General features: G+C 40.5%; 2 protein-coding genes across 6 annotated transcripts in view; both read right to left on the bottom strand.

The window, feature by feature from the left end:
- Positions 1–912: 912 nt before the first annotated feature.
- On the bottom strand, positions 913–15,534 carry Eif1ax (eukaryotic translation initiation factor 1A X-linked). The gene is made up of 6 exons (XM_032889341.1): positions 15,299–15,534; positions 10,277–10,484; positions 9,871–9,921; positions 7,210–7,291; positions 5,931–6,022; positions 913–3,488 (listed from the first exon to the last, which is right to left on the bottom strand). The coding sequence occupies exons 1-6, from the start codon at positions 15,532–15,534 to the stop codon at positions 3,483–3,485; spliced, it is 675 nt and encodes a 224-aa protein (XP_032745232.1). The 3' UTR covers positions 913–3,482.
- Positions 15,535–19,597: 4,063 nt separating this feature from the next.
- Positions 19,598–24,684, bottom strand: part of Rps6ka3 (ribosomal protein S6 kinase A3) — a 106,097-nt gene continuing 101,010 nt past the window's right edge. For 4 of the 5 annotated variants that reach the window (XM_032890193.1, XM_032890191.1, XM_032890190.1 and 1 more), the window contains one exon: positions 22,969–24,458. In XM_032890193.1, the coding sequence (XP_032746084.1) occupies positions 24,336–24,458 (123 nt within the window). In that variant the 3' untranslated portion in view covers positions 22,969–24,335. Of the gene's footprint in view, positions 24,459–24,684 lie in introns of all 5 variants that reach the window. The other variant, XM_032890189.1, reaches the window with a different exon arrangement.

The raw sequence follows: 24,684 nt of genomic DNA on the forward strand, positions 1-24,684 counted from the left end.
TTACCTATATGATTATTCAGTTACTCTGTAGTCAACATCGACAATTTCTAATAAAGATGTTGTTCAGCATGGTAATGTAAAGCTTATTACTAAGACAATGCAGATTAAGGAACATTACAAGTCACGAAATTGTTTAAGCCACAACTTACAGCCACAATTCCATACATGGGATGAGTAAACCAATGGTTATTCTCCAATAAAATATAAAAATTCCTATCATGAATACTTGTAATCTCCTAAAAGTGGTTCTGTTAAAAGATGGTTAAGAAAGATTCAACAGGCAAACGACTAAATGCTGGCAAGTCATTTTACAGACACTTGGTGTGGTTACATTGTCACTTTAGCAACACACCATGATCATGCTCTAACTGGAATAAACTACATGAAAAATACAACCCTATCAACCTGGTCTGTTGATGGGTGCTGTGGATCAGACCAAGAGCTTGGTGTGAGCCTATCAGATTGATTAGCACTAACTTGTTACATCATTTTACTAGGAAGAGGTATTATTCTAGTTGGATGTGCTTGTACACACTTGTAACCCTAGCATTTGGAAGATAAAGTGGAGGATCAGAAGTTTGAGGCTGGCCCCAGCTATTGGTATTTTAGGGCCAGCCTGGGGTGGGGAGTACATGAGATTCTGTCTCTATTTTATATATGATAGTCCACTGTCATGGTCTTCAGACACTCCAGAAGAGGGTATTAGATCTCATTACAGATGGTTGTGAGCCACCATGTGGTTGCTGGGATTTGAACTCAGGACCTCTAGGAGAGCAGCCAGTGCTCTTAACCACTGAGCCATCTCTCCATCCCGAGATTCTGTCTCAAACAAACAAACAAAACAAAACAAAAAAAACATAACCTCAAAACCCCCCAAATAATTCCCCTCCACAAAACAAAAAAGCATTATTCTTGGATTTCAAACATTTTATTTTTCTTCCTGGGTGCTGCTTGGAGTTGTACTATAGGAACCAAAAATAAAGAAAAGTAAACAATTTCCTTAAAGAGCATTTCCATTCCTTATCAGAACTAAAATCGGATCAGTGGCACTATACAATTCCACACCAAATACACATCAAAGAACTCTTCTCCCAGGTAGCATTTGCATACTGTGTTCATACAACTGTATTCAACTATTTTAAATCAATGACTCCAGATCATCCAGGCTACAAACACACTCCCAATAATGCTGCTTTGAAAAAAAAAAAAGATAAAAACCACTAGAAGATAGAGGAAGTGGGGTCATGTCTAATTTCTAAAAACATTTCAAATCTTGTTTGTTGCAGAAGTAGAAAATCAACTTTTGAGCTGGATCACCTATGCAGAAGTAAAACACTGCTCATAAAGTAATCTATATACACTGCAAATTTAGCACAAATGATTTTCATTGTTGCTTCCGATACGGTGCCTATATATACCCTAGCTACTATTCAATGGCAGATCTCCCATGCTGCTAGGCCCCAGGCATACTGCATCCTTTGATGATAAAAAATTTTAGGAGGTCTAATTAAGAAGGAAGACAAGTGCTCAGCAAAGGCTTCAAGGCTACCTGCAGCCTTGTTCTCAGATGCAGTCTGCCAAGATAAACACCGAGGAGCTCCACAGGAGAAGAAATAGACACTGCACCACTACGTCTTCCCTAATGTTTTTATGGTTACCTTGGGTTATGAGGCAGAGTGTGCAAACCTAGGAGATGGAAGTCATAGTTTAGAAATAATTAGAAAAGATCTCCTTGTTGTGAAACCATGTGAAGGCGCGATCCTTTTCATGAATGAAAAGTTTTCTTGATGCTAGTAGGATACAAGGTCCACAAGCTGCATGATGGTTCTGGGTTTTAAACTCGCAAGATTTCAGCCTGTCTACTGAATCCCAACTACCTCAGCTCCCAGTCTTACAACTCCTAAATAAGAGCAAACCTAATTCCCCAGTAGAAAGAGAATGGGATTCCCCTAAACCCTCCCCAGACTGTCCACAAAGTAAACTTGTCCCTAATGTAATATCCTCTGCAATGTGATATTTTTTTCAGCTATAGCTCTTTGATTCAGCAATAAGAAATCTTTTCATTAGCTTTGTTTCTTGAGACATTACTTCAAAATTGGCATTAAAAACCAGTTTCTAAAACCATGGTCAACTTCTGTCCCTCCTGCCCAGACCTCTTACGTGCGGGTCACAGGTCACGTCACCATACCAGGCTTGAGTCTGTTATCCCCTCAGTTAGGGAAAGTCTGAAAAAGCATTCATTTATTTATACTTTTGCTATGTAATATTTATATGGTTATAAACTTAAATCTTCACTTGCCTATGTTTTCCATGTTTATAAAGCACTGAAAATTGTAGCTTATGTGAGTAAGACTCCTGAAAAAAAAAAAGCAATACTCCAACATAATCTTTCTGTTGGGTAAAAATATTCTACACACGAATAAAACAATCTTTTCTTTGTTTGGGAAATTTCCTATACACACTAGTTGAGAAGAGCAAACATCTCAACAATTAAAATAGTATTTCCTATGTTAAAACTGAGCACCACCTAGTGTTCAATTTTTGAAACTACTGACCTTAATTAAAAATTGGCATTAAAAATCAGCTTCTAAAAACATTTTGGAGCCAGGTGGTGGTGGTGGCACACACCTTTAATCCCAGCACTTGGGAGGCACAGGCAAGCAGACTTCTGTAAGTTTGGAGCCAGTCTGGTGTACAGACAGAGTGAGTTCAATGACAACTAGGGCCACGCAAAGTAACCCTGTCTCAACACTCCCTCTTCTGAAACAAACAAACCAACCCCAAAAACCATTTTGGAAACGCCAGTAAGCTGATGACTGCAAAATAAAATCATGAAAAAATGTACATGGTATCAAAGCTAGTATAAAAATAGCCAAATACTTAAATATGAAAAGCAGACCTATCATTTTTGCCTTTAAATAGATTTCTGCCAGGTATGGTGGTACATACATATGCTCTCTGCACTCAAGAGGTCAAGAAAGGAGGATCATAGCAAGTTTGAGGTCCACCAGTACCACAGTGAACTCCAAGCTAGCCTGAAATACAAAGTTAGACTCTTGTCTCAAATATAACAAAACAAAACACAGATTTCTGCCTCCATTTGTATCAAAATCCCTGGGCAACTGGAATATACACAAAAGACTGTACAGTCAACAGCTATGCAAAGGTAGGGCTTAATCATAATTTATACTAGTACAAGGCAAATGGTTTATCCAAAACACCCATTTACTTACTATAGATGGGATCAAAGTAAAGGCCTTTTTCCCCTTAAATGGTCTTCTTAAGGACCATTAAATCGAATCAACAAAATGGGCTTATCATATCAGTTAAGATTATCAGTTTTGAAAGGCTGTAGTATCAAATCTGCCTCAACAAATTACAATTGAGGTGACAGTGAAAACTTTTCTTTGAGGTCTATGGCCAGATTCCAAACTTGAAGGACAATCTTCAGGAAGACTGGAATGTGAAGTGTTGAGTTCATTTTAGATCTGAAAGAGAAAAGAACATTAAGTAAAAGGGAAAATTCTAAAAAAAGATAGTGGGGGTGCAGTGCTAGGGGAGCTTGGAGGAAGAGGACCTCAGGACCAATGTCATTTGCTGGTCTCAGTGGACACCCACACATAAAAACCTACACAATCTTTATAAAAAATAACATGTATCATGTAAAATATTATGGAGGTTGGGGTCTCTAAAGTGAATTGTAATTCAGAAAAGCTTACATGTGGAATTTCCTCTTCAGACCAAGTTGATTTCCTATACAACCTGTGACATTTCCCTTAGGATTTTCTTTGCTCCCTGAGAATGCTTACTGCTCACACAGAGGTCCCTGGTTTGCTTCCCAGCACCAATAAGGTAGTTCTGCTGCAACTCAGCTCAGGGACCCCTAACACCCCTCTTCTAGCTTCTGTTAAGCTGCTTTCGCTACACATGCAGGCACGCTAGAAATAAAACACTTCTTTTGCTTCAAAGTAAAGTGAAAAGCAAGCAGTGCAAAAAAGGAAGGAGACAGTAAGCTTTGCCAACAGCTGAGCCCTATTTCCAGCCCTGATTTCAGATTTAGTATTTCGGGAGTAGGAAAAGAAAAGAGGCAACAGGAACATGACCCATAAGAACTAGTTAAGTATGTCTTAAATCCTTTTCTTTCAATTTAGTTACAGGAGTACCGATAGAATACCTTCAAACACATAGAAAACAGCTAGAGAAATGTGCCCAAGAGAGAAAGTAGGTGATATACCAAGTTTTTAAGAACAAAGCCAAAACAACCAAGACATAGTTCATGGGCCAAGGAGATGGCTCAGAAGGCATGTGTGTTGTCAAACCTGAGGCTCTCTAGAACCCATGTAAACTGACCTTAACATGCGTGGCCTAGCATGGGTATACTTGTTCCCTCGTACACAAAATAAGTATGTATTAAAATAGTGCTTGCAACAATGTAAATTCTGGGAGTAGAGAGATGGCTTGCTGGTTAAAATTCCTTACTGCTCCTGCAGAGTTTTGTTACTGGCACCCACATTGGGTGGATCACAACTGCCTTTAACTGCAGTTCCAGAGGACCTGATGCTCTCTTCTGGTCCGTTCATGGGCACCCCTCCAACATACACATGGTACCCAACACACATACTACACAGAAGTAAAAAACAATAAAAGTATAAAAAGAGGAACATAGACCTGTAGCTTCTTCCTCTGCTTTCCTGCTTTCCTTTCTCTCCCTCTCTTCGCTTTCTGAATTACTAGGTGATTACTCGGGACCTTGTACTTGCTAGGGAAGTACCCTACCACTGATTTATGGCCTTGCTCAAGACTGTGTCATTTCCTGAAGAGTCCCACCTTAGTATAGGCATCAAAGAGTTTTGGATTAGCATCTAACCCATAACATATAGCTATTGTATGTTCATTCTATTGCTAAAATACAAGTAACAATTTAGTCAAAGAATGTTTTGCTGGGAGTGGTGGAGCGCATATTTAATCTGAGCACTTAGACACCACTACTGCACTACTAACTCCCCTCCCTCAAATCTCTAGAGAAACCGCCATTAAGAAATCACTTTCTATTGTGGAGTAGGTGTTAAAATGTTCTTTATTTTATATGCACACCACTTGTGTGCCTAGTGCCCTTGTGGAGGCCGGGAGGAAGCGGTAAGAAGTCCTCTGAAACCCTTACCTAATAAGCCATCTTTCTAGCCTTAAATGTTTTTCTAAAGGTATTTAGTGAGGTAATTTAGCCAGAGGACCAGGGTAATTCGCAGCATCCACATAGAAGCTTGTACCTGTCTGCAACTCCAGTTACAGGGCTTCTGACACCTTCACACAGAGATACATGCAGGCAAAACACCAATGCACATAAAAATTATGTATTTTTAAAAAAGAAGCATATTTGTAAAATAAAATAAAAACCTTACAAATATATTTAGTTTTACAAATTTGCTTTTGAACAGACGTTAGAAGTTACAGGCAGTTATAAGCCACCTGACGTGTACTAATTGATACACTGTTTTCTCCAGCTCCTAAAATGTTTTTGTTATGATAGTACTGTGTTGAAAGCTAGGTGTGGGTGCAAGGTATTTGCTGTGTCGTTCTGGCTGGCCTGGTATTCACTTTGCAATCCAGGCTGACTTGCAGCAATCACCTGGCTTCAGTTTCCCAAATAACTTTTATTTGTATATATTAATTGTGCTAAGTAATGGTTTTCATTGCAACATTTCACACATGCACAAACATGTCTCTATCCAATATCCACTTACTATTCTTTCATCTCTCCACCTTGCTTGTCTTCCCCTTCTGGACACATTCCTCCCACTCCAAATATAGACACACACTCTCATTTAAAGGTTCTTTAGTCCTAGTATTATAGAAATTTAGGGGGAAAGGGCTATTCTCTTTGTATGTAACTCACGAACAGAAAGCAGGAAAAGCAGGATATGTCTACTTACATCATCGATGTCTTCATCATCATCCCCAATGTCATCAAACTGAATTTCATCATCATCTCCAGGACCAAATGTATCAGTTTCATTGATTTTAGCTAAAACAAACACACACACAAACACTGATAATATAGCAAAAATGTTGACTTCCAACTTTCTACTAATTTTGCTATATGGAGCAAAACATTGGGAGCATTTTTAATTTTATTTTGTTCACAAGGGCTCCTGAGCAAGACGATGTCTAATTATACTAACTCTGAAGCAATTACACCGTTCAGGTAAGCTTCAGAAGTTTATGCACATACTAACGACTTTATTTCCTACCTCAAGAAAAGAAAAGAAAAGAAAAAGTTCCTTTAGGAGGGACAGATTTGAGGAGTCATGACTGGCCTTGGTATTAAGGAAGGTTTCAAGTGTCCAGAAAACTTAACTCCTGATCCAAATGAACCATACAGAAAAATACAAATAAACCAAAAAATAAAGAAATAATAAAAAAAAGAAAAGAACAACTGATTCCTTCCAATCATTAATTGGGAAGAAACATCTGGGCAAACCATGCTTTTCCCTAAAGGATGAAAAGGAGCCAGCTACTACTCCATCCCCAAATATCTTACTATTTCCTAGATGGAAACGGCAAGTTTATAATTCTCATGCACGGTCTGACTGTTTACAAGAAGTCATGTTCCCATAAGGAATCACAGTGCAGGCAATTCAAAACACACTGCCATGTGAAAAAATGTAGACTTCCAAAACAGTGTATAAAGTATATTTTCCCTCTGAAAAGGGTCTAGGGGGCTTGTATTTTGAGGGGGGGAAACAAAGTATATTAGTTTAAAAAACCATACAGTAATGCATAAAGAACAACAGATTAAAAGTGCCACTCACTGAAAGCCTGTACTCCGTAGTTACTACTCCTCATATTTACACGCGAGCAAGGGCACTCTTGAAGGAGTGCTTTTCAACAGTGCTAGCGACTAAACCTGCTCTGTGCATGGTAAGGTGGCCGTGACTGAACCTTCCTTGAAGGAGTTTGAATTTACCATAACAAATAACTCCTTTGGCTGATACTCTAATTTCTCACTAACTACACTTTTATCAGGACCAGAATCTTAGTACCTTCTTTCTTATGGTATCTACTAGGAGTATAATCAGGTATGCCTCACTCTAATTGTGTTAAGCACAAAAATAGGATCATCAATAAAAATCTACAAAATTTCATTCACTTAAACAACCAGCAGGCAACCTACACAGCACAAGACTTGTTAATAATAACTCAAGTCATTACCATGTTCCGGAAGCTCGCCATAGGCCTTGAGACTTCTAGCTTCATCTGCGTTGTATTTTAAAATGACATCGGCTTTGTTGTCCTCGAAACAAAAGCAAGCAATTTTCAGATCTGACTGTTTCACATTGTTATCTGTTATATCATACAACACTTTCAAATTGACTTTAAAAATTCAAATCTCAATGTTTTGCTATAAAATCTTTCTCCCCCCTTCCTTAGATTTAACTCAGAAGTTTTATGAATACAACTGAGAAATGACTAAGTATTCTGGGAAGATAAAGCTCACATCTCTAACACAGTCCTAATCCTTTATATTACTTATAATAATCCTTTTATCAGAAACACAATTGCTCCCCTGGAAAAATTTACAGAGTGAACAAACACCACAGGTCAAGACTGAGACTTGGTAGCGAAACCTAAGGAATTTTAAAAATGTGTATGTATATGTGTATGTACATGCATGTATGTGTGGGTACCTCTGGAGGCTAGCAGGGGCATCAGATCCCCTGGACCTGGAGGTGGATGGTAGTCACTTGGTGTGGGTGCTGGGAACCAGACTCTGGGCTTCTGCAAGAGCAGCAAGTATTCTTAACTGCTAAGCCACCTCTCTAGCCCTGATCTAAGGAAATAAATACTTTTTCATATGTATGTCAGTGCCAACTGTGATGATTAATCTAGTCAATTTGACAGGATTTAGAATCACAAAGGAAAGGAATCTTTAGGTCTATCTGTGAGTGACTTTCTAGATTAGGTTTGTAAAGGTAGGCGGTTCCATGTGCTGTAGTCCTGGACTGAATAAAAAGTATTCCTCCATCTCGGAAAAAAAGGATCCATCCCACAACGTTGCCCTCTGACCTCCACATGCTTCCAGTGCCCACTCACACTAATGAAGGAACACGTAAATTGCTGATGCTAATGTTTATCCTTAGGAGATTCTGTTTTTTATTCACATTGTCGTCTAAACTAGTACTTTTAAAACCATGAAAAGTATACAGAAAAGGAGGGGGGCAGATGGCAAGAATCCGAGATTTTTTTCTTAAAAGTTTCTTTTTTAGATCTATTTATAAGTATGAATATTTTGCCTGGAGACATATATAGTCTATAATACATGCCCACCACATACATGTGTGCCTCATGTCCATAGAGGTCAGAGGAGGCATCAGATCCTCTGGAAGTGGAGCTATTGATGTAGTGGTGAAAATCAAAGCCAGATCCTCTGTCAGAGTTAAGTGTTCTTAATGGCTAAGTCATCTCTCCAGCCCCAAGAACACGCACTTATTCTAAGCTCCCAGTAGACAGTAATGCCACGATTTCTCTGGACTCCCTTTTAGTGTCAGAGGACAGAGAAAGGATCGTGGGAGATTAGAGTCAGTGTTAAGCCTGTCTAAATGTTGGTGTCCTTTCTAACAACAATCAGTCTTTCTTCTTCTAGAGTTACTGTTAAGATGGAAAATGGTTTATGAATTTGGAGCACCTTTTCTCGACCAAAGCACTACTGATGATTGTGAGCCAGTAGACTGCTGTGCACTGAAGGATGTTCCACATCCCCAGTACTCTACCCCAGCCCCTCACTCAAGCCATGGTACCCAGAATAGTCTCCAAACACGGCCTATGCCCCTGGAGTGCCAAATCACCTATAAAGAATCCTATGGTTTGAAACAAAGATGTCGACTCTTTTAATCTGGAATACGAAAGTAAAAAACTAAGTATAATGAAAGGCAAACAAATAGAAATGTATTAAAGGGACTGGTCCTAGTGGTTGTGATTGGGGGTGGGGGGGGTAGAGTGGTATTAAGAACTCAAGGTCATTCTCAACACAGGGTTGGGAAGACTGATCAGCTGCCTTGGGTTCCTGCACTGTGATAGACTGTTCCTTCTAACAGAGCCCAAACAGACCCTTTCTTCCTTTTGTTTGTGTTACAGTGATTAGAAGAGAAGGGGAGGGAGTAAGGGGGAGAGGTTCTGTGTGAGGGGTACTAAGGGCAGAGGGGAGCTGATATTGGGATGTAAAGTAAACTTAAAAAAAAAAAAAAGAGGGTTGGGGATTTAGCTCAGGTGGTGAGCGCTTGCCTAGCAAGCACAAGGCCCTGGGTTTGGTCCCAGCTCCAAAAAAAAAAAAAAAAAAAAAAGAGGGCTGGAGAGATGGCTCAGCGGTTAAGAGCACTGACTGCTCTTCAGAGGTCATGAGTTCAATTCCCAGCAACCACATGGTGGCTCACAACCATCTGTAATGAGATCTGATTTTTCTTTTGGCGTGTCTGAAGATAGCTGCAGTGTACTTATATGAATATAATAAATCTTAAAAAAAAAAAAACTTAATATACCAGGCTATATGCAATTTGTGGGATGTAGCTGGGTTCCTTCAGCTGTAAAACTCTACACAACTGGTTCCTAGATTTTTAAGACGTATAAAGTAAAAAAAGAAAACCTGAAGGACAAGTTAAAAAAAAAAAAGAATACCAATACACAGTAGTGTTGGTCACTGTAAAATGGGAAACTTCAAATAGTCATGACAGAGAAAAACTCAATGTCTGACTCCTCAGACTAGCATTTGGAACTAGAATGCCAGGAACACCTGGCATAATGCCTAAGACACATGGGCTGTTAGGAAATGACTCCTGGAGTTCAAGCAAATCAACAACACACTTAAAAGTAACTTACCTGGTAATCTCGGAGGCCCACCAATATGATATCCGAGGTATTTATCCAAACCTAAAAGAGAAAAATCACTGTACGATATGTTTTCGATAAAATGGAATCATGAAATCCTAGAGACGATTCACTTAGAAACTGAGGAGTTTACAAACCACTTGGTTATCTACTATAAAAACAGAAAAATGTGGTTTTCTAAGTCGCTGTCTTCTACTCACCCATGTGGACACAGCTTTCCCCATCCTCTTCCTTTGTAAAGGACTGGTATCAGGAAAATAAAGCACATTCTCCCCTGTCCACCTCTCCGTCAGGCAGACGGAAGGCCATTTGCCAGACCTCTTTATGACTCCTCCAGCCCCTCCGTCTTTCATACCATCGGCAGTTGTGAAGATAGGCTAGATGTCCGCACACTTACCTTTTTTCTCAATTTGCCTCTGATGTGGCAAAGCCTCTTTACACCATCGAAACACATGGCTTCCAATCGTCCATTTCCCAACATTTTGATTACCTGAGCATATTCTAAATGGATGGGGTAGAAGAGGGGGAAAAAAAGGCAAGAAACATTGCCTACTTTTTTCGATAGAAGCTTCTTTATAATAGTCCACTGAAGATAAACAAGAACATGTGGTTGTATTTATAAGTAATAAATATACAAAGGGCAAATATGGAATAAACAGAGGGAGCTAAACACTTGGCTAGTTAATGGTTGAATGAGAAACAAGAGTCTGTAATATAACAACTGGTCTGTTATTAGATGCTTTAATTATCTACTCGACTGACTACCGCTCTTATGACCATGCTCTTCTTCTAGAGATCAAAGGTGTCCAGTCTCAGTATATACACCATACCTCATAAATCTCATACTCAGACCTTTACTTGTTTCATTCATGCCCTCACTTTTCCCTCTTTGAATATTTAATCGAGAAATCTCATGACATTTTCAGTACAAGTATCTTAAGTGTTAGTGATATCCTTGCTAAATCAACTTGCTAAATAAGTATAACTGTACTTATTCTTAGAAATCTAGAATCTTTTTTCACTTTTGTCAAATACCAAATTTTTCTCTTTTTTTGAGATGGGATATTGTCATATAGCCTTGGTTATTCTGTCTCTATGCCTCTGAGTGTTGGGATTAAAGGTGTATATTATGGCCTAAAATGACAAATTCTTAACCAGGCTCTTTTAAGAATACCCAGATGTAGGTGCAAATGAACGCAAACATTACCAGAGGCAGTAAGCCAGGAGTCTAGTCTGCTAGGGAGAAAGTGTTCGATTCTCCACACAGGAAACCAAACAGGAAATCTGAACAAGAGCCCAGCTTCATCAGCATCTTACCTTGCCCCATCCTCCTTGAACACAAGCTCTAAGCAGGTTCATTCTCATTCTTCCCCTCTATCGGTTTTTACCTCCTTTTCTAAAAAGTGGTTTTGATAAGAAAAAAAAAGAGATATCAGTTATTTGCAAAACACTATGAAAAGAAAAATGTTAGATAAATAATAACAGACTTAAAAAAACTGTCTTGCTTGTTTGTTTGTTTTGGAGACAGGATTTCTCTGCGTAGACCAAACTGGTCTGGAACACAGAGGTCCATCCACCCGCTTCAGCCTCCCCAAGTGTTGGGCTTAAAGGTACATACCAGCACCCAGCTAGAAAAGCATCTTTAAAAGTCAACCAAATTGAAATATTGATCGAATCTGGTTAATCATGTTAAACTTACCATGTTCCGGCCTTTAATGCTACCATACTAGCCTTAAGTAACATCCTCATTTTCTTCATATATTCTGATACTTTGCCCCCTACCCATATAGATTCATTCTCTGTGTCATGAGAAAATGAAAGCATCCGAGGAATAAGAATTAAATTAAATATACAATAATCAATTAAAGACACAATGATAGGAATGACAAAACAACCAAGAAGCAGCACAAGAAATGCACCTAGACAAAGGGACACGTGTTCACACAAGCAGGAATGCTCCAAAAAAGCCCAACCCAGAAGCAATAATATACAAGTAAAGGGGCTGGTACTAAGGTTAGAGAAAGCCCTCTGAAGATTCCACTGAGTTCCTTTGGTGTTGGTCATCCTGCTGGGCATGGGGCTGCCCTCAAGGTGGTTAGATGAGCACAGTGGCCATGCTCTTATCTATTATTTCAGAGTGCCACCCACTTGTCACAATCATCTTGACTATAATGCCATTTAGTCCCAGTTTACAGGTAAGTTCACTAAAGTTCAGGGATGAAATAACTCACTCAAAATTTTAATCAGTGAGCTTGGGATCCCACATCCAGCCTTGATCCTCCTCTGTCCCGCCAGGGCTCTCAGATTAAGGCTCCTTTCCAGAGAATTCTGATCCATAATCTTAACCACATAGGCTTCAGCTTTCTTCTTCTTCTTTTTTTTTTTTTGAGATAGGGTCTCGCCTTATAGCCCATGCTAGCTTTGCAATTGGGGCAATCCTTCTGTCTCAGTCTCCTGAAGGCTGGCAGTACAATTATGAGCCACCAAAAACTGGGTCCTGATAAATTTTACAAAAACATACCTGACCCCACTCCTATGATAGGGGAGAGGAAAATGACGTTATTGCTTCTAGAATGGAACATACTGATTTCATAATGGCAAAAGGCTAGTAACCCCACGAGTGTAAACTTTATCCTCTGAAGTGTACCATAATGGATATATTGTAAATTTAAAAGCAAGGTGTTAATTGCCTCTAGAACTTCTTTTAAAATGTATTTGATGTTGTCCATGTCTATCGTGGGCATTTCTGGAGCCTAAGGAGGCACTAGAAGCGGACATTGGATGCCCTGCAAATGGAGTTACAGATAGTCGTAAGCTACCATGTGGGTGCTGGGAACTGAACAAAGGGCCTCTGAAAAGCAGCCAGTACTCTTAGATGCTGAGCCATCTCTCTAGCCCTACATATCTTAAGAGTAAGCATATCAACAGTGGTACTATACAATGGAATACTATACAGGGATACAAAGAAATGAGCAAGACAGGCATAGTGGTGCTTGTCTGCAATCCCAAGAGTCACCACTCTTCCCCTTTCTATGTTATGGCCACGAAAACAAGTGCTTTTCAAATTCTCCTTAGAAAGAATGAAGGCCAGTGTACCTTTAATCCCAGAGGTAGGGGGAGCTCTGTGAGTTTGAGGCCAGCCTGATCTACAGAGTGAGTTCCAGGACAATCAGGGTTACACAGACAAACTCTGTCTCAAACAATCAAAATAAAGAATGAAATGAGACAAAGCCTGAATATGACAGAAAAGCAACAAAAAAATAACCATTCTTTTTTCTTTTCAATCCCTCCTTTTCTTTCTTTTTTTTTTTTCTTTTTTTTTTCGAGCTCAGGGGACCAGCTCCAAGTGCTCTACCACTGATAAATCCCCAACCCCACTCTCTTTCTTCCCTTAAAAGACTTACCTAAGTTTCTCAAAAGCTTAATTACAGTTTCTAGATCCTTTCTTTTAAACTACAGGGGGTTTCAGAGAAATAAGCCCAGGTAGAATACTTCTTAAAACATACTGGGCTATCGACTAGAATGTGATTTAGTGTAGAAGTTCTGTCTCCTTGGAACCACATAGGAATCTCCTGTTCACCTATGGGTGGAGTCACCAGACCGGAGATGAGTAAGTGTAACAAGTATTTATTGAGCATCTTTCAGGCTAAGTACTACTGAGCCAATGTGATTATGATTGACACCATTCCCATCCTCCTAGGGTTTACAACTAGTGACAACCGGAAATCTAGTCACTAGAATTAGGGTGAGATTAAGATTCCCTTGCGTACTGAGGTGGTCCAGATACCATCTCGTCTACAGGTAGGAATGTTAGAACTTTGAACATATTATGCTTATAATCACACCTTTCTCAGGACAATCAGGTTGCAACCTTTATTTTTGAGGCCCAGCGGTGAGGTGATGACAAGTTCAAGGTCAGCTGGGGCTACACAGCAAGAGTTTTTTTCCTGGCTTAACTTATTTTTTTATTATTATTATTTACATCCCCAATGCTTCCCTACTGGTACGGCCTCTGAAAGGGTTAAATCTCCTCTCCGGCCTATCCTCCTCCCACCAAGGCCAGACAAGTCAGTCCTCTGCTACATTTGTGGGAAGAGTTAGGGGAAGGATGGCAAGACTATCTAAAATCAACCTGTTCACAAAACTGTGACCAAGTACTCGGAGGGCTCATGTAAATGGGGGTTGGCACAAAGAGTAACTAAGTAGACCTCTTGGAACCAACTTTCACGCAAAAAGGCGTGCTAGCTAGCGGGCATAGGACAAGGGAGAAGGATGAATGATCAAAGACTTAGTGTGATTGTGGCAGGGGTGGGGCAGAAAAAAAGCATTGGACCCCCTAGAGCTAGAGTTACAGGCAGTCACGAACAGCACTATGTGGGTGTGTGAACCTAACTTTGGTTCTCTTAACCAGGAAGACATGCATCTCTTCTGCCCGAAGACTTCCAATTTTTTTTTTCTAGAGAGGGAGTTTCTGTGTAGCACTGTCACTCACTCTGTAGACCAATTCAGAGATCCACCTGCCTCTGGCCCAAGTGCTGGGATGAAAGGCGGCACCCCCTCCCCACCTAAATTCTAAATTTTTTTTTTTTTTTTTTGGTTTTTTTTTTTCGGAGCTGGGGACCGACCCCAGGGCCTTGCGCTTCTTAGGCAAGCGCTCTACCACTGAGCTAAATCCCCAACCCCTAAATTCTAAATTCTTAAGGGCCATGTAATGTGTTTGCTCCTCTCCTGTACTTTTTACTTTATAGTTTTGAGAGATTACAAGGACAGTGAATATAGCAAGCTTGTAATTCCAGCTACTCAGGAAGCTGAAGCAGGAGAATGCCAAATTCAACGTTTGTTTAGGGTACACGGTGAATCCGGGTCAGCCTGGGGACAGAGCAAAGTGGTAGAGTGCTGCTAAGGATAGGTTTGATTCCATCAAAAGCCACCACCACAAAATACTGTGAATCTATAAAAATGAAAATGACCTCAGGAAACGCTGCACTTAGAAATCGTAATCATTGTTTTTTTTTCCATCAAAACATGTACAAGATCTGAAGCAAAAGTGGAAAAGTTGGCTAAATACGGGTCAAGTGCTCTGTGGAAAAAGTTAAGCCGGGCAGAACTATGGAGCAAAGTGATTCTCTAGGGATGAACTTTAAAAATGCATCAAAGTACTGGCCACTGGCTACACCGGAGCAGCTCAACAGTACCAACTAAGTGTCCATAAAGAATCCTATGGAGGTGCCAGATGGGCACGAAAGCAAGCAAGGCATCACCCTTTTTCAAAGTTCAGACTGGCTCCCAGGGCTTAACTCCCCACGTGTTGTAAGCCCAAGAAGTCCGAGGCAGGGGTTCCCAAGGGTCCCCCTAGCGCCGCGGTCAGTGTGGCGCGAATCGGGGGCACGAGCCCACATTCTCACACAGGAGGCCCTACAAAAAATGGCGTCGGCTCCACCCCAGTGTGGCCAAACTGGGAGCCAGGAGTAACTTCCCTGTGCTTCTGCCGAGCTCCGAGTAGGACGCAGAGAATGCAGCCGGAGAAGAGTTAAGGAAAGACGGCAGGAAGGTCACTGCGGCCTGGGCTGACCTCGAGGCCGCGAGCAGAGCCAGGGAGCCGGCGCCGAGCAGAGCCCCGGTCCCGGCGGCGTCCTTACCTTTATTCTTGGGCATGGCGGCAAAGACCGGCTGGCGGCGTGCAAGATCGTGCTTGGGCTGGCGGCAGGAACGGTGGTGACTCGGACAGGCGACACTGAGGAGTGCGCGGGATGAAGACTGTGCGGGAGGTCGAGAAGCGTGTTCGGGAGAGGTTGGTCACTGGTGCTTCCGAGAGCCGCCTGCGCCCACGCTCCGCAGTGGCAAATGGCGTCGCGGCAGCGGGCGGAGCTTCTCCCCGCCCTCCTCCTCCCCCGCCCGCGGGGCCCAGCCTCCCACCCTCCCTTGGCTCTAAGGCGCAGGCGTGGCCAAGGGGCAGCCCTACGGTGGGAGCCGAGGAAAAAGCCTGCCAGGGAGGGGCTCACTGCTGCTAGTGGGTGGAGCGGACCCCGGCCTCCGGAAGGGGCCAGGAGGGGCCCCTGCGTCACAGTGAAGGAGTGGAAGAGAGGAGGGGAAATTGAAGTGGTGCAGGCTGCTGGCTTGGGCAGCATCTCTGCTTCCTAGCCAAGAGAATCCCAGGCTTGACAAGCTGCTGACTCACTAACCTCATAGTTGAGTTTTATTGGGGCCCTTTCGCCAGCCCAACCAAACTGGAAATCTGAGGGGAAGGAGAGAAGGCCCTCCTGCCATCCCCTTCCAAACTTTAATAGAATATTTGCATGGTACTTAAAAAAAAAAAAAAAGAAAATCTCGTCCTAACTCACTGTAGCCAGGTCTGTTTATAACACTTAACAGAATGCCAGCACATGGTAGGGTGCTCAGCACATACAGGATAAAAGGAATGGAAGCAAGTCGATGTTAGGGTCTGAATCTCTCAATATTCATGCTGATATATATATATATATACACACATATATATATACACATATATATATATACACACACATATATATATATTACTGTGTTTGGATATAAGGTCGTTAAAGTGGTTATATTGAAATGAGATCCTTAGACTTGATGCCAAGACTTGACATTAAAGATTAAAGCTGGGCATGGTGACATGGGCCTTTAATCCCAGTACTGAGGAGAGTAAACCTCTATGAGTTACTGACCAGAGAAGGCTACATAGGGAGACCCTATCTCAAAACCAAAACCAAAACCAGAACAAATGCAATTAGCACCTATGCATAATGAGGCCTAAAGAACAAACAGTTCCTGAGCCAGTAATCTTGTGCAAGCCACAGAGACCTCAGAAGAAACCAGACTTGTCTCCACCTTGACCTTAGATTTGGCATCTTCCAAACTGAGTAAAAGTAGTAGGCAGGCCTGGTAGTTCATGCCTTTAATCCTAGCACCTGTGAGACTGAGGCAGGAGGAGTGCTGAGAATTTAGGGGAAAACTGGGCTACATAGTGAATTCCAGGCTAGCCTGGGCTACATAGTAAGACCCTGACTACAAAGCAAACACAGCCAAGAGACTGTACATTTTTGATGTTTAAACAACTCACTCTCCCATTCTTTGTTCTGGTAGTTCCAGCAAAGGAACACTGCGTAACTTCTTAGGGCAAATAACTTCACTTCAAACCAGGATTATTTGGGCCAGCATGATGGCTCAGCAGGTAACAGCACTTACCAGGAAAGCCTGGCAAGTTGAGTTCAGTCCCTGGAACCCGTGGAAGGAGAGAACCAACTCCACAAAGTTGTCCTCTGACCGCCATACATACCCCTCCATTCTGGCAATAGCATATAGAAATTTCAAGGTAGGCTTTATTTTAAATGACCTTTTTTTGGGGGGAAACATTAGCATTTTAACATTCTATAGGGAAGGAGACTAAATGAAAGAGAAATAAGGTATAATGATCGAACAGTACTTCTCTACTGTGGACATTTGGCAATGTCTCGAGACATTTCTGGTTGTCAGGAGTGGAGGAAGGAATGAATGATGCTGATGCCTGAGGAGAGGCCAGAAATGCTGGTAGACATCCTACAGTTCCTGCCTGGCTGAGAAACTTAGTGACAGATTTCTCAGAGAGTAATTAAAAGATGACAGGGGAAACTGGGCATGTTAGTACACACCTTATTCCTAGCACTCCAAGTTTGAGGCGGCAGGAACCTCTGAGTTTAAGGCCAGCCTGGTCTACATATACAGTGTGACCGGGTCTCAAGAAATGAAAAATGTTAGGGGAATTAAAAGGTTCTGTTTTTCTCTTTTCATTTGTATTTTTTTCAACATACAGGCTTTTGTGGGGGGAGGCAGGGCTCACTATGTAGCCCAGTCTTCCTCCATCTTTACCGTGTGGAGATTTCAGGAATGAACTAATGCGTGGCTGAACCTCCAAACTCTTTATATAGAGTCCTGAGTTTACACAGCTTCTACAAAACTTCTTACACTGTGATCCGAGGCAGCTAGATCACCTCTGTAAGCCTCAGTGTTCGAACCACAGAAATGAATGCAGTATGTCAGGTGTTTAGCAATCAGACCCAAAGTGTATAATTATGTTTAAAAGTCAGTGTTTGGTGTAAAGCTTCACAGGACAAAATACAAATCGGGTTTTTTTTTTTTTTGTCTCCTTTAGCAAGGTTCCTACATCTGTTTATCAGAATAACTGAGGCAGAGATGAATCATGTGGGCATTGGTCAGAAATGTGTAGACAGGGAAAGACAAGGGCCCCTTGCAGTCTCTACGTTTATGGTGAAGGAAGACCCAGGCCAGTGTGCCACTTGGTTTTTGCCATCTTAGCACAAACTAGAGCTACAGGGGAAGGACAGCTTTGTGGGGCATTTTGATTAATGTATGATACAGGATACTCAGCCCACTGCGGGCTGTTCCACCCTTGGACTGGTGGTCTTGGGCTGTATAGGAAAGCAGGCTGAGCAAGCCATAGAGAGCGCAAGTCAGCAAGAAGCATTCTTCAATGGTCTCAGTTTCAGCTCCTGCCCTAATCTCCCTCTAGGACTATGATCAAGACCTGTAAGCCAAATAAGCCCTCTTCTCCCCAAGCTGCTCCCCAAGTGGTCATGGTGTTTATCACAACAGACAACAAATTAGAACAGATGATATGATGAAGAATGCAGCAAGCCAGGGAGCAGTTTGGGAGAGGGAAGACCAAGATTAGAGATGTAAGGAAACCAGATCACTTGTAACCCTTGGTAGGTTTTAAGCAGACCATTTGGCTTGCATGTTAAGAATGGCTGCAGGGGACAAAGATAGAAACCAAAACTATGTATGAGGTATTGCAACTGTCCAAGAAAGACAGCTGTGGTAGTTTAGAATAGGATACAAATTTTCTTTGGGAATGATGACATGTTCTAAAACTGTGCTATCATAATGGCCATTCAACTCTGTAAATGTGCTAAAAACACTGAATTGTAAATTTTAAATGGGCAAACTTTATGGTATATGAATCATATCTCAATAAAAATATTTTGAAAATAAATGAACCTGAGGGGTGGTGGCATGCCCGTAATCCCATCACTGTGGAAGCTATGGCAGGACTGTTTCAAGTTTAAGGACAGGCTAGTCTACATACTCAGTTGCAGACTAACCAAGATTTACATAGTGAAATCCTATCTCTAAAGTTCCAAACCAAAGGAACCCAAAACACCTCTCTACCTCTCCCCCACAAACTTTTTATTTAAAAAAAAATAAAAAGAAATGGGAGAATAGATTTCAGTAAGAATAAAAAAGAAGATGGACAAATACTGTAAGGACTTAATTGCAAATAAAACCAAAACTGTCACTTGCATACTTGTATAGTTTCATACAGCATCTAGAGATGCAGATAAAATTAACCAAGAAGCAAAGACTTGAGTTTCACTCCGTGGTTACAGTACAAAAGCAAGGTTTGGGTGATCAATCTGAAGTCACAAGGCTCACTCTGGATAGCAGAGGAAACCCAAGGGAGAACTAAGATAACAAAGGAAAAGGGGAATTTTGGAGCCAAGTCTGGTAGATGTGGACTTCTAGAAAAAGATTATTTTATTTGTGCCTGGCCTAATATTGGAGAAGATGTTTTGCTCACTTACTAAATTAGAAATATTCCTGATTTAAATTCTATCAATATAATTTCATAAAAACAATTTGGATAGAAAATTTTATATTGTAAAATTCTAATAACTAAAATCATTGGATAAAAGGAACATACATGCTTTACTTGAAACTTTATTATATAAATTTCCATTTCTTTTAAAGATTACAAAACCTGTTCTTTGACAGGAATACAAGCAATATTGTTCCAGGATTATTCATGGATACATTGGAAAGAGCTTAGATTACACATTAATAGTATGATTTGCAAACTTCCAAGATTAGACTCTTAAGTAAAACAAATTAGTATTCAGTGAAATCTGATCCTCACAAGCACTTCCTAACTATGGCCACAATGCCCAGTATCTGATGTGATTTACCCACCGATGAAAGGTACAGCAGTAAGAACCCTCAATATGGTACCTTGCTTGGGCTTCTGGCATGCCTTACTAGAGATAAACTAGTATAAAGGAAGATCATATATAATAGTAGAAAAATATTTCTGATTTTTTTCTTTTTTAAAAACAGCTCAAGTAGATACCCACCCCATTCCCACCCATGGCCAAAAACTGCAAAATAATTACATCTTTTAGGTGTACACCTTCCCTTTTATTTAGGGCAAAAAGTTAAGATAAACTAATACATGTATATGATTTCGAGTTACACACTCATCACTCATAATCATTAAGGATGCTAATGAATGGCATTACTTTGAAACCTTTTTTAAAATTAAGAAACAAAGTTTTATATGGTAAACTACACTTACAGAAACACAACCCAAAGTCTTTATCCTCATGCCCTTGCTCTGTACTTAAAAGTTCTACTTTAAATACTTGTTTGAAAAACTCAGTATACAGTTCATCCAGTACTATAGTAATATAGGAATAAAGATGTTCACTTTCATTGGACATTGAACTAATCTACTTAGAGAGAACTATTATAGTGACTCTCTGCTCAAATACATTTCCATATAATGTACTTAAATGGTATATATTTAGAAGACATTTTTTGAGGTTCATACATCTGGACTTAAACCTCTAAATTTTCCTTTCCACTAATCTCTATCCAAAATGTCATATACCTTGCTAGTTGCTCTGGGAAAAGTCATGGATATTTCAACAGCTTATCCTGCAGTTCAAGGTTATATGGCAAAACAATGAGGAAAGTGCCTTAAGAGGTAGGAAGTAGGCTCTCACTCCAACCCTTGCTATGCCCACTAGGAACAGTTAAAGACTGGAATAAAAGTGGTACTTGTGAGACCTATAGTGACACCAGGTTTTACAAAAATTTAAGTTGACTTAATTACTAGAATTTTTAAAGAACTGTCACTTTGGAACCAGTTACAAGTCACTTGGCAACACAAAATACAGCAGTGTCAAAAACACACAAAGCACACTGTAGATAAAGATTCTTCTTGGCCACCCATATTTGGGTATTATTGTGTAGATTCTTCACTGGAAAAAGTGGTTAGGTGTGGCTCTGTAGAATACCACTGTCTCAAGAAACTGAATTCACTCCTTCATTAATTGGTCTCCACCAATGATCTCTTGGGGGAGATCAGCAAAATGTAAGTAACCTGGGGTTGAAAGAGGACTGTTTTCATTAATTGAAATAAAAACACTGAATTAAGTCAACTTCTCTGTGAATTAAATAAGGCTCAAAGTATACATCCAGGTTAGTCACAGGAGTTGGATCTTGCAGAGGAACAGATAGAGAGTTAGACTGGACCTTCCTGCTTTAAGCACCAAGATCAGCCATGAGATCCGTTGTTTTTGTGAGTCACAGAAAAGAGAGCTGTTTTTGATCCTTTGCACTCCAGAGCTCTCTGTGTGAATACTTTCCCAAGTCTCACATTTTCAACACCATAGTAAGAGAGAACTTATTTTTATAAAATACAGCAAAACAACCTGAAATAGTGTAGGTAATCCATAAAGCCAGGGAATGGAGACTATCAAGGTCATGTTGAAATGTGCGTTACTGGCCCCCACAGTAATTAAGGACATCTTATACCAAAGGCCCAAAGTCTAGAAAGCCTTTTGCACCTATCATGCCAGGATTAGCCTGCCCTGGCCCTTTCCCTATCCAATACATGCCTTCTTTTGAAGTTTCTGCACCTACTCTCTGTTCAAATCCTTCCTAGGCTGAGGGTATGTGCACAGCTTAGAGGACAACCCCCACTTCTCTTCATGTCTTCTGATCCCAACAAAGCCACATCCAAAATGTGGAAACTACTGCACATGCCCAGCATCCTCCCTCCAGACACTCAGAACTGACTCTTCCATATGCCAGCCTCACAGTATCTTGACTTTGGGTCTTGCTAAAATTATTTTTAGACTTGTGGGGTGGCTTGTGAAAAAAGATTTACTTCACATCTGTTAAATTTAAGGGAGTAATGCACTTAAGGAGATATCCTTTTAAACAGAAGGAGCTGAAATGATTCATAAAAAGTAAAAAATAACTTACCTTAATTTAATATCATCACTTGAAAGGGAAGATGCAAAACACACAGAATTGTAACTCATAGTTTCCAGTATGTGCTTGACTATGTTAAAATGCATTTCTATTATCTGGGATATTATTTTGCATTGTAAACCAAGAGATTATCTGTAAAGAGGCCTGTCAGTTTAGTTCCTTCTTTCAGTGAAACATAAAAGTTGGCCAACAACTCTGGGATAAGTCCTAGAAACTAGCAGGGATGGGTGAAAGGCGGAAGACTTCAGGAGTGTTGTTAGCGTTAAGTAGAGTGGCCTGTGAGAAATGGACTTTGTGAAGGGACTGGAAAGGCTAACCCAGCACAAGCACTACATTGTCATCTGCATCTGCCCAGACACAATGTGAACACTAAAGCCACAGATGCAGTCATTTATGCTCCTAACTTGCTTTGTCAGTAGGAAGCCTTCAGTTTTATGAATCTATTGCTTTTCTCCAATAAAACTGGCAGTTTGACTAGATAAAGAAGGCAATTCTTCTTAAAGGAAATACACTTGGCAGATAGTAGAGGACTGCTATGAGGAAATAGATGGTTTTTGACTTTAGCTCCTGGTTGGGCGACGATATGACAGAAAGGCAGCGTGGTGTTCTGAAGAAAACTTGAATAGGAGATGGGATAGGTGGAGGAATCGGACACATTGCCTAGAGGAGGGAAAGGCTTTCTTGCTAGGCGATGAAGGCATCCACATACTCAAGCCCTTCAATCGCTGGTATGTAGAATGCCTTTCAGTTAGGAGATAAGCGTACACTTCATTTCTATGCAATCATTGTGTGTTGCTTGGGGAAAGGGGGTACTAAGAGATTTTCTCTTTCTCTTTAGTAGCAGAGAAAATAAGGAATGATAGGTGTTTTATGCACTGCAAAAAGCAGGAAGGGACTCACACGTATTGGGGCACATGCCTGATGAGGGAAGCTAAATCACCTTTTCTTTGCTCATGTTTAGCACATCACAAAATGTACACTGGGTAGTGTGACGAAGATATGGGTAATGATGGATAGAGAAGGGTTTTTTATTGTTGTTAAATGAAACCAGAAACTACCAAGTTAGATGTGAATACTGCACCGAAGTGCAGCTGGAGGCCATTGCGAAATCTGGCGACTACTGAAGTCAAAAGAAACATCACATGGCTATAAACCTTCAGAAGGGATTACGGAAAACAGTCAGTGCGAATCAGACATTCAGCCTGCAGCAGCTATGACTCCAGTTTAGAACAGATATTGTTTGATGAAGAATATTTTATTCCCTAGAATAAGAAAGTTTAAATCCAATTTTATATGGAGGCCTGTGGCCTTTATTATATCCAAATTAGTGTTTAATATAGAATATCTATTTAAACATGAAATATCCAGTAAGGCTTTAATTACCACTTGCTAAAATTCCTTTTCTAATTTATTCTGGTTCTTTTAAAGGTCTTTGATGTATACTGCCAAAATATTAAGTATGAGGGCTATGTAAGATTAAAAGTGCGAGGACTACTTTTTTAATTAAGGGAAAGAAACCTTAAGAAATCACAAAGTCTGTGGACTGACTTCATAGGTGTATTCCTGATTTCATGACACACACACACACACACACACACACACACACACACACACACACACACACACACACACACACGCCAACTTCTCTCCTGTTAACAGCTCTCTAGTTAGTCTGACAGAGCACCTGGCTTGAAGAACAAATGAACCAACCTGTGAAACAAATGGGGCAATATGTACAATTTGAAAGAATTACATTCAATAGCTGTTCAATCAATCTGGCCATCTTTAAAGTTTTCCAACAATACTGTTAATCCAGGTGAACTATTTATCCAGATTTAATAGTCAATTGATTAGTAGACTCCAAGTTAAACAAGGCATGTATACATTAAAGAAAGCAGTACAGAAATGTACTGTATATGAACTGTTTACAAAAACATACAAAATGTTGGATGGCACAAGGGATACAGTGCTAATATAAATGAATTGTTTAAGCTAAGTGCTTAACATAAACTGTCCATCCCTGTAACTAACAAAGAATATTTAGGGGACATGAAATATTTCCTATAAAAATAATGCTATATGGTGTAGAGTACTTTTATTCAGTGTATTTTAGGTGGTATTCATGTGTTCGTTATTTTTGTTGATTCAGTGAATAGATCTTCATCATGTTTCCATTTTCATTTCGGAGCTCCAGGAAAATCTAACTTGCTAACAATCACTTAAAGCGAGAAGAGACGAAGCAGGAGCAGCAGGAGCAGCAGCGTATGGGTACCAGCTGGGACAGTGTGTGCTTGCAGGTGTCTCTCAGGTATGTGCTACCTGTCGCCAGAACTTGTGCTATCAGCTTACATCATGGTACCAAACATCTCACTGAGGTCACTTCACAGGGCTGTTGAGGTGATTTTTTTAATACCTCTCCGCTGAGCAAGAGTAGAACGGCCTACCGGTTCCAAAACTGGAGACTGGTTGCGGTTTAAAGCAGAGTATGTAGCTGCCATGGCGCCCTGAGAAAAGCAAAGGAAGGTTACAACAAGAACACCATGTATACAAATGGAAAACAGGGTTTCCCCAGGAGTTTTTCTTACACAAATGAACATAGATCGTTACCAGTCTTCTATGAGAATAATCTCTGGTGAATATTTCAGATTTAGCTAAAATTGGGGCCAATGTGAGAGGCTGAAATTTCATATGAGAAAGAATAGAGGGGCTCAAATAGAGCAGTCCTCATTT

The sequence above is a fragment of the Rattus rattus genome, chromosome X (genome assembly GCF_011064425.1).
Source record: "Rattus rattus isolate New Zealand chromosome X, Rrattus_CSIRO_v1, whole genome shotgun sequence".
NCBI classification, from domain to species: Eukaryota; Metazoa; Chordata; class Mammalia; order Rodentia; family Muridae; genus Rattus; species Rattus rattus.

What these genes read in the sequence shown, in the direction of transcription:
- Eif1ax (XM_032889341.1), bottom strand. Translation starts at nt 15,534, where the DNA reads ATGCCCAAGAATAAAGGTAAGGACGCCGCCGGGACCGGGGCTCTGCTC. An exon ending in TGGAGCCGACGCCATTTTTT is followed by an intron (nt 10,485 to 15,298) that starts GTAGGGCCTCCT and finishes AATACAACCACA; the next exon opens with TGTTCTTGTTTATCTTCAGT. An exon ending in TGGGCCTCCGAGATTACCAG is followed by an intron (nt 7,292 to 9,870) that starts GTAAGTTACTTT and finishes TTTTGTTTCGAG; the next exon opens with GACAACAAAGCCGATGTCAT.